This window comes from Condylostylus longicornis, unplaced genomic scaffold (assembly GCF_029603195.1).
Source record: "Condylostylus longicornis isolate FDR11 unplaced genomic scaffold, ASM2960319v2 ptg000254l, whole genome shotgun sequence".
Classification (NCBI taxonomy): Eukaryota; Metazoa; Arthropoda; class Insecta; order Diptera; family Dolichopodidae; genus Condylostylus; species Condylostylus longicornis.
The window spans coordinates 17156-27493 of record NW_026578219.1 but is presented as its reverse complement, the minus strand read 5'-3'; the positions used below and the strand labels follow the sequence as shown (position 1 = coordinate 27493).

The following is a 10338-nucleotide window of genomic DNA, read 5'->3' as shown; positions in this document are numbered from 1 at the left end:
TTTTACACTTGTCTTCATTCTCTGTTTATAATAGAAATCCTATTTTTAATAAAATGTTTTATCAATTGCAACATTTAACAGGATATAATTATTACATATTTTGTAAAATTGTGAATTAATTCAAAATTCTTACAAAAAAGGTAGATATAGAATACTTGTTTTCTTTCAAGATAGTACAAAGTAATCTATTTATAAACCTACTATGAAAAAAGCCTGCAAAAGAAACAAGTTAAATTAATAGATCTATCATTTTTATAGCTCCTTTTTCATTCTCAATTTTTAATAGAAATCCTATGTTTAATGAATTATTTTGTGTATGCAAAATTATACGATTACAGCCTGTGACAGGTAGTATTTTATAATTGTTACAATGTTGAAGATTATTTATAATAAAAACATTGATCGTTGAAATGAAAGAAACATTATAATAAGAGTAAAAACTTCTATTTCTATCATTTTGCTAGGAAAAGTCATTTTAAAAACCACATAGATAATGTCGAAAAAAGTTATTTTACAAAAATTTTTAAATTCGAATCGCTATACAATTGAAAGTGATTATATAACAATTATCAAGCGTTTTAAGGTACGTGGGAGAAAAATAATATTTAAAATAAATCCAATACCCACCAATGAAGACCCGATTCCTTGGGTAAGGGAAGCTGTGGAAAAAATCATTAAATATGTATTACAAAACCTGACAAAAAGTGACATGGTCGGGTTGACCTTTTGTGGAGAAAGTTTTCAACACCGCGGTCCTGCGTGGCTTGCTTATAGGCCAGCTGAAAGTTTAAAATTTGAAGACGTATGGGATATAATTTCAAAAATTTTTCAAAGTAATTCCGAGGGTAAGTTGTTACTACATTTTGATTTTGTATTACGAGTATCTTTTTTATTACATAATTTTTTTTGTTACACGTTTAAATACGGACAATTTTTGTGTGACAGTAACACATGTCAGTCTACCTGTTGGTAGAGGAAGGCCCAAGAAATATAACAATTTTGTTGAGGAATGTAAGCAACGAACTGGAATAATTAGTATTAACAATAAAGATAACTTATGTTTGCCCGTGCTCTAATTACCGCTATTGCCAAAATAGAAAATGATGTAAACTATCAAAAAATTCGACGAGATGTAAATAAGCAACAATTAACAAAAGCCCAAGAATTGGTAAAACAAGCTAACGTCATAATTCCCGTACTCGGCTGTGGAGTAACAGAATTAAAACAATTTCAAAGTTATTTAAATAATTACAAAATTGTTGTTTATGAATATGGAGGTGGTGGTAGAGATATGATATTTGAAGGGAGTAATCATGGTAAAAGGATCAATTTATTACATTATGATGACCATTTTAATGTAATTACCTCTCTTACTGCGGCTTTTTGCTCTTCATATTATTGTGAGGAGTGTAATATTCCGTATCATGGAAAGAATGACCACAGATGTTCTCGTATATGCCCATGTTGTCAACAATTACCAGAATGCCGATCAAATGGAAACAATATTTTATGTAAAGATTGCAACAGACTGTTTCGAAGCCCTATTTGCTTAGAAAACCATAAAGCATCGGGTTCAAAAAGCAAAAGTAGTTGTGATGAAGTGAAAAAATGTTTAAGTTGTCTTAAGACATATAAATCTAATCGACAACATATTTGCGGGGAATCATTTTGCAAAACCTGTAATATTCATGTTAGTCAAGGACATCTATGTTTTATTCAAAAAGACGACAAAGAACCATCATTAAGCAACTTTATTTACGTGTTTTACGATTTAGAAACACGACAAGGAAAAAAAATTAGTGAAAATGAAAGACTTCACGAACCAAATTTATGTGTGTTATCTCAGAGATGTGATAGTTGCATCGATGAATCTAAATTGTTGTTTTACCAAAAATGCAAATGTAGAAGTAAAATAATTAAAGAAAAAGACGTTATTGCCAACTTTGTTTTACATTTGTTAGCATTGAGAAAGCTTTTTAAAAAAATTATTGTTATAGCTCACAATGGACAAGCGTTTGATCATCAGTTCATCTTAAATTATATATTACAGGAAACTGTATTAAAACCTAAATTAATCATGAGAGGAACCAAAATTATAATGATGTTAATTGACAACATAAAATTTCTAGACTCGCTAAATTATTTTCCAATGGCTCTCTTCGAACTACCGAAAGCTTTTGATTTACCATCAAATTTTAAAAAAGGATACTTTCCATACAAATTTAACACCATAAAAAATGCGAATTATGTTGGCCTTTTACCAGCAATAGAATACTACGGGGCAAACAGCATGAAACCAAAAGAACGTGACATATTTCTGCAATGGCATGAAAATCATAAAAATGATGTTTTTAATATGCAACGTGATATTATTGAATACTGTTTTTATGATGTTGTAATATTAAGAGAAGCCTGCCTTAAGTTTCGAAAATTGTTCATAACTGAATGTAATGTGGAACCGTTTTTAGAAGCCACAACTATAGCATCAGCCTGCAATTTAGTGTTCCGGAGAAATTTTCTTAAGTCCAATACTATCGGGCTGATTCCTAAAAATGGATATAGATATGCAGATAATCAGTCAAAGCATGCTATACAGTGGCTGGTTTTTGAAGAGGAAAACCGTAAAATCAATATTCAACATGCAGTTAAAGAACGGGAAGCTATAGTGGCCGGTGTTAAAGTAGACGGTTATTGCCAAGAAACTAATCAAGTTTTTGAGTTTTACGGATGCTATTTTCATGGGCACCCCTCTTGTCTACCACATAAACGTGACAAACCTTTGTACGATGATTTAAATGATACTCTAAATCACCGCTATGCAAGAACAATTGAAAAAAGTAGCCGATTAAGAAATTTAGGTTACGAAGTTGTGGAAATGTGGGCTTGTGACTTTGAAAGTTTGCTAAGTACAAAACAGAAAGAGCATTTAAAAAATCACCCATTAGTAAACTGTACCCTGTTATATCCTCGAGATTCATTTTATGCTGGTCGCACAGGAAATACATTTAGTTACTATAAGTGCAAACATGCAGAAAAAATAAATTATATTGATGTGTGTTCCTTATATCCATATGTATGTAAATACGGAAAATTCCCTATTGGACATCCCAAACTCCATATTGGAAATACTAAATGTTATTCATTAAATTTACAAAACCTAAATGGTCTCATAAAGTGTAAAATATTGCCACCTGAACGTTTGTATCATCCGGTTTTACCGCTGAAGAAAAATAATAAATTAATGTTCACGTTATGCCGTTTATGCAGCGAACAAAGAAATCAAAATAAATTTTGCACACATTCAAATGATGAAAGAGCCTTAACGGGAACTTGGGTTATCGATGAAGTTATTAAGGCTCTAGAAAAAAATTATACGATATTGGAGACGTATGAAATATGGGAATACGACGTATCACAATATAATAAACTTAAAAACGCTGAAGGATTATTTAGTAAAATGATGGATAAATTTTTAAAAATAAAACAAGAAGCTTCAGGGTGGTCCAGCAAATGTTGTACTAAAGATCAAAAAGAAAAATATATTGAAGATTTTTTGCAAAACGAAGACATACAGCTCGAATATGAAAAAGTTTTGAACAATCCTGGGTTACGATCATTTGCCAAATTTATGTTAAATTCATTTTGGGGTAAATTCGGACAAAGATAAAACTTACAAAAAACAAACATTATAAATGAGCCATTTGAGTTGTATGGGATGTTAACTAATGCAGCAATAGAAGTATGCCACATTTTACCTATAAATGAAAGAAATATTGTTATTAACTGGCAATACAAAGAAGAGGTAACAGAATCTTTATCAACTGTGAATGTCTCTATTGCTGCATTCACAACCGCACAAGCCCGTCTAAAATTGTACACATACTTGGAAAAGCTAGATAATCGAGTTTTATATTACGATACAGACTCAATATTTTACATAAGTCGTGAAGGTGAATATGAACCCCATACTGGAGAGTTTATAGGGGATATGACTAATGAATTAGAAGGCTATGGCCAAGGTAGTTATGTTACAGAATTTGTAAGCGGTGGTCCAAAAAATTACGCCTATAAGGTTTTTTCTACAAAAGATAATTCTGAAAAAGTGGTTTGTAAGGTGAAAGGAATTCGCTTAAACTACGATGCTTCACACAAAATCAATTTTGAAACGATGAAGGAAGCTGTTTTAAATTTAAACAATTTTGAAAATATTTCCATACTTTCTGACAATATTCGAAGAACAAAAGAACATGAACTCATTACGGTGTCTGAAACCAAAACATATCAACCAAAATCCGAAAAGCGAAGATTTTTGCCTGATTACAGTTCGTTGCCATTTGGTTATAAAAGAAGAAAAATAACTCAATAAATAGTCATGTAATTTTATAAAACTAAATTTATTATAATAAAATGTACAAGTAATTTCAAATTAAGTCTTTTTTATTAATCCAGCTGTTTACTGTCAAATCCCAACCACTTTACAAAAATTTTATTGCCCTGTTTTTTTAGGATTTTTTCTACTAAATAGGCGTCAGAAATTTTAACAGGTGTTAATTCAGGTTCATAAAATTTACCAGATATATCATTACTCTGATAATCACGCAACTCATAAGTAACTGGATATGTATTATGTACTTTAATAACTTTAAAAATTTCAGTAGACCAATTTGCATTATAACCTTTTTCAAATATTCCTTTATATTTACTTATCCTAACATAGTCTCCTACTTTATATTTATGTTTTTGAAAAATTTTAGGCTCTGCATAAAATTTTTTTAAAATAAATTCTTCATTTTCTTTTTCTTGGTTTTTCTATGGGGGGTTGAGTTATATATTTTTAATAAAGACGGTAATATAGTAATCCATTTGTAACTACCCTGATCAAATTTTTTAAAGTACGATTAAAGCGTTCTACAATAGACGCCTTAAGATCCGAAAACGTATGGTAATGATTAATTCCTTTCTCCCGCATATAATTTTTGAATTTGATATTAAAAAATTCTTTCCCTTGATCTGAATGAATATTTTTTGGTACAGTTTTACTTCGTTTTATAATTGTTTTAAAAGCTTGTAAAACATTATCAGCAGTTTTATTTTTTACAGGTTCAGCAAATGCGTGCTTAGAAAAGGTATCTATAACAGTTAACATATATTTTTTGCCCTTATTAAACTTTGCATAAGGAATCATTTCAACTAAGTCAATTTGCCATGTATCATTTAAACCTTTTTGTAGAAATCTTCTCCTCTGGTAATTTTTTCGAGCCGGTCTATGAATTTCTGACACTATTTGAGCTCTTGACATATTTTTCGTACCAATTAATCAATTTTGCAACTTCAATTTTGTATTTTTCTATTGTATGGCATTCACAAGTATCAGGTCCAGATGTAGTATCGTCGTACGCCCAAGGGCAAATAGTAAAATGGCTTCCGTGTATCGAACTAGTTAATTGTAATTTATGTTTAAATGTTTTTAAGTAATTGTTTAAATATAAAATTTGATTCTTATGTTCTTCTAAAATAACAGAATCATATACATTTAAAAACTCGTTGACATCCATTTTTAAAATAAGAAAAATAAAAAGGATTCGATTATTTATATAAGCCGTTGCAGCTCAATAAAAATGAACAAAGTCAGTATTTTTATATTTAAGCATGATTCAAATAAAAAACTTTAGTATACATCAATTTATAATCGTAGCAGCATAACTGTAACAAATTTTCCAGTTTTACTAAAGAAATAAAATGGATACTCAATCACCAAGAGCGGATGGGGCTTCAATTATGTTCAATAATGAAGAAGAACCAATTCAGATACCAAATTCATTTTGCTGGAATTGCTATAAATGTCTTATGCTGTATATGGTATTTTTATGTTCGCTTTTTATTATTTTTACAATTACTCATGTTTTAAATAACACAAAAATAATGTAAATAAAAGAAAAAATAAAATACAAGTAACATATTAGTCTAGTAGCATAGTGCTTTTATTTATTTCTAAATATTTTTTTATCTTATTTTTAAACGGAATTTCATAAAACAATCTAGAATAATTACATTGAAAGTTAAATCGATCTAATGATATATAAATTTCACTTTTTAGTATGATTTCATTGTTTTCTACACATTGTCTTATATATTTCCTTACATAGTCTTTTACACCTTCTTCAGCCTTGTGGTTGTAATCCATTACCAAATGAATAAAATCAATTAGGATATGAAATTCATCCATCTCTTCGCTCCTTAACACGAAAGTTTGTAAATTTTTTGTTTTTATTCCAAATTGTAGACAAGAGACCTTGTTATTTATAAATTTTTTTTTATACTTTGTTTGAAATTGCTGATTAAATTCCACCCAATCTTCATAATTTACAAAAATTTCCTTTTTTCCAATACGGTGTATTGAAATGGTTGCTTCTAATAATTCTACGTGGAATCCTATTACTACTTTTACAGTATGTGTTTTGTTTAAAAAATAAGTATATGCCAACAACATGTTTTAAGAAACACTGATTAAGTAATGCTGATCTAGCTATCTGTTTTTAAACTGCATTTTAATTGAGACATTTCATCTTTTATATAACACGATTTCTAGAAACACATCTCTGAATATTCTGCTTTCCAAATATTTTGTGAAATTTTCTTAAAACTATTTGATCATTTTTAATACGGTTGCGTTTCTTAAATTCACGTAAAAAATTATTCATACTTATACCAAAACATCTATACCATGCATACACGCAACAGTATTCTCCACAAACTTCTGAAAAGGTGCTTTGTAATTGTTTGTCATTGAAAACAATACATTTATCTTTTAAAAAACTTAAAATTTCCTTTTTATTTGGTAAACCTCCATAAGAATCAAAGTATTCAACACAACCATATTTTGGAATATATATGGCTAACCAATGTTCGCCAGGATCTATTGCTTTATCAGTATTTATAATTATAAGGGAAGATCTTTCAAGGTTTTTTGGTATTTGATCTAAAGCAAATACACCTCTAAATTTTTTTCTTGTATATTTATTGCAATTTAAATATTTTATAATATCTAAAGTATTCATAAATTTAATCCACTTAAATCATAAACTGTACTGTTTTCTTTAATGTAATGCGAAATGAAATCTTTTTTGATTTTTCCGTTAGTCAATATCACATTGAATTTTTTTAATATTTCTTTAAGTTCATAGCTTATATTGTCATTAATCAAAGTTCTAAACGAATAGTTTTCAAAATTTTCATATATTAGTTCCTTAGTTGGAAATTTGTAACAAAACTCCTTTACAATTTTTTTGCATTTTTCTTGAATCCCAACTAAGCAAATATCTTTTACAAATAAGGTATTCTTGTCGTCACAACAAAACGTTATATCACCAAGTGCATAAGACGATGACATCATCTTGAATATTAAAACCATTTATGTAATTGTTCTATTTATAGGTTTGTGAAAATATTTCTATTTTTGTCAATTTCAACACTTGCATCAAATTCTCCATAGACAATAGCAGTCAATACAGATGATTGCGCTTTAGATAACCTTGCCTCAATTCTAATTGTACCTTGATTAAATAGACCCTGACATATCTCATTTCCTGATGCATCTGGTGTCAAATCGAAAGCCAAGATGAAAAATCCACTACTAAACATAGATTTTGATATTTGATGTCCTTTGTCATTATGATAAATTCCTGTACCAGAGAAAAGTGTATGGTATGCACGAGTATGACAATTATTTTCATCTGAAAAACTTGTTTCAATTGCTGTGTTTGGTACTTGTACACCATTTACAAACAATACAAACTGGGACATATCAAAATGTCGAAAATTATATGGATTTTTTGATCTTTTTCCAGAGTAGCCAACATTTTCTGTAAGGCAAAAAATTATGGTGTTGGGTAATTGCCCAATGAAGACATTATCAAGTGAAATAGTTGATGTATTAGAAGGAATTGTAAAACTTTTTACTTCAACACGTTTGTAATTGTACTTGGCATTAGATTTTTCTAGAACAGCATTATGGGCTAGTAGCACACTTGGGTTTATTGTTACGTGCTTCATAAATAATGTAGCTTCCAAAATTTTTAACTGAGATTCATCAGCGTCGTCTACAAAAATATAAAAATCTGGTTTTTCAAGTGTTAAAGAAATTCTCACATCAACGTTGTTTATTAAAAGAGTCGATTGGTTAAACATATCCAAATGTAGTTAAACCATTAGCTCTACGATATTGCTGTTGTGATAAAGTTTTTGACGTTCTTTTGATCCATTATTATCTGGTTTTGCTATGTTTGGTTTATCTAAACACCATCCAGCACACTCTAAATGAGTAGTAGCGGCATCCGTACCATAATTTAATAATGATTCAATGTATGCTCTGTAATGATAATTTCCATCTGACGGGGTAATACTTTTTACGTTAAATTGAACATTACACTGTTTTATTATTGAGTGTAGAAGATTATTCACTACACTTGGTTGGGGCAATGTTTTTCCGTCGGCACCTTTGTCGTTATTCCAACGGTTTCCATCTTTTTTAACAATTTGTACCTTTAATCTAAGATATGTAGAAGATAAATCTCTGTATGTATCACCATGACCTAATGAGACAAATTCAATAGTTGATGGATTATCTAAAGAAGCAATAGGATTGTATGAAACTTCTTCAGATCTTGAAATACTAGATTGAATAGGCTTTGTTCTAAAAATATCCAATTCTGATTTCATACATTCAATCATAATTAATCAAAAATATCAACTTTTTTTCTTTTGCTATTAACTTTTCGTCGCTTTGAAACAAAATAGTCGATTTTTTTAATGAGGCGCCTTTTTATAGTTTTTCTTTTTCTTTTTCCAGATCCATACATTTCGTTTAATTTACGAACTGCTCCACGTCTCACATTTTTTAAAATTTCCTTACTCCGATCTTGAACTACTTCTCTTATATTTGCTCCAGTTGCAATATCAGATAGAGCATTCATACTGGAATTAATTGCTTCATTTTTCAATATATTAGCTCCGGAGACAAACAAAGGTTTCAAATATTTAAAAAGCCCCCCAAAAAAACTTCCCAATCCTCGACCTCTTTGATAGGCAAGGGCAGAATGAAGTAAGGGGCCGATATCATCAAGCCCTTTACCAGATTGAACTAAATAATACTTATAATACAATCGTTCCATAATATAATAGAAAAATAATATAATTTTTGCTTAATACCTTTTATTTATACTTTTTTGAAATGTAATACAATTTTTGTAGGAATATTACTATTGGAAAAATTTATTTGTTTACCATATTTATCACATAACATAATAGAAATATTATCAAAAAATTTATTTTCAACTGGAAAATAATGAATATTTTTAAATTCAAAAAAATTATTTTCGTGTGTATTCTTTATTATTATTGTTCGTAAACACCTCAAAGTATTGTCACCGACAATTTGTGGTTCTATAATGTCACTGTATACAAACATAATATCTGATTTATTTACTGGTATAAAATATAAGGTTTCTAAATAAGACTTGTACAATTGCACAATTCTGTCTTTATATTTTTTAAAATCGGGGTATTTTATTAAAATTTGATTAAAACATTCTTTGATAAAAACATCAATTGACCAATTGGTTTTTACACCTATTTTTATGTCAACTTCTGGATCGCTGACACATATTTTAACCACTTCACCAGTGTATTCAGTTGGTTCTCCAGATTTTATGTAACTTGAGTTCCTTGAAATATAATCAAAAATTTGCCATATAAGTTGACGCTCACATTCCTTTTTTGTATATCCTGCATCCGGTTCTATATTTTGTATGAGTGTAGGTAAAACAAAAGTTTTCCAATCACAATTGATTTGTTCTTTCCTATATGGAATATAAGTTGTACCTATGTTTTCATATTTTGTTTCTGTACTTCCAATCGTAATTGCAATTCTTTTTTCGTCGTTTTCTCCGTAAATGGATGATACATAATCATTTACATACACTTGTGAAATTCCAACTTTCCATTTTTCATCAAGGGCAAATTGTTTATTTAATTTATTAGTAAAAGCTGCCAATGTGTTTTCAGGATAGTAGTTAATGGATGAGTCACTTAGTAAAGTTACATAAAATTCATCATTTACCTGTAAGTTGTCCATGTGCTTGTCGATTTACTTTTACGTATGGGAAAATCAAGCTGTGTTTGTGTGTCACCTGCTTTAGCTGATCGTAAAACACGTCTTTGAGATTTTTCTGCGCTTTTGCTATTTATAGTTTTTTCTTTTTTTGTAGGAGGACTTGGACTGTCTAGAGAAACCGTTATAATATCTCCACTATCAGTTTTGTACATCTGAAAATTTTGATT

General features: G+C 29.3%; 2 protein-coding genes across 2 annotated transcripts; one reads left to right on the top strand and one right to left on the bottom strand.

Moving 5' to 3' along the window:
- The first annotated feature begins 2149 nt into the window (after positions 1–2149).
- Positions 2150–3667, top strand: LOC129616633 (uncharacterized). The gene has a single exon (XM_055532255.1). It carries the CDS (start codon positions 2150–2152, stop codon positions 3665–3667), a length of 1518 nt encoding a protein of 505 aa, XP_055388230.1.
- Positions 3668–4440: 773 nt separating this feature from the next.
- On the bottom strand, positions 4441–5299 carry LOC129616632 (uncharacterized). Its single transcript, XM_055532254.1, has 2 exons — positions 4897–5299; positions 4441–4676 (listed from the first exon to the last, which is right to left on the bottom strand). Exons 1-2 carry the CDS (start codon positions 5297–5299, stop codon positions 4441–4443), a joined length of 639 nt encoding a protein of 212 aa, XP_055388229.1.
- Positions 5300–10338: the final 5039 nt, after the last annotated feature.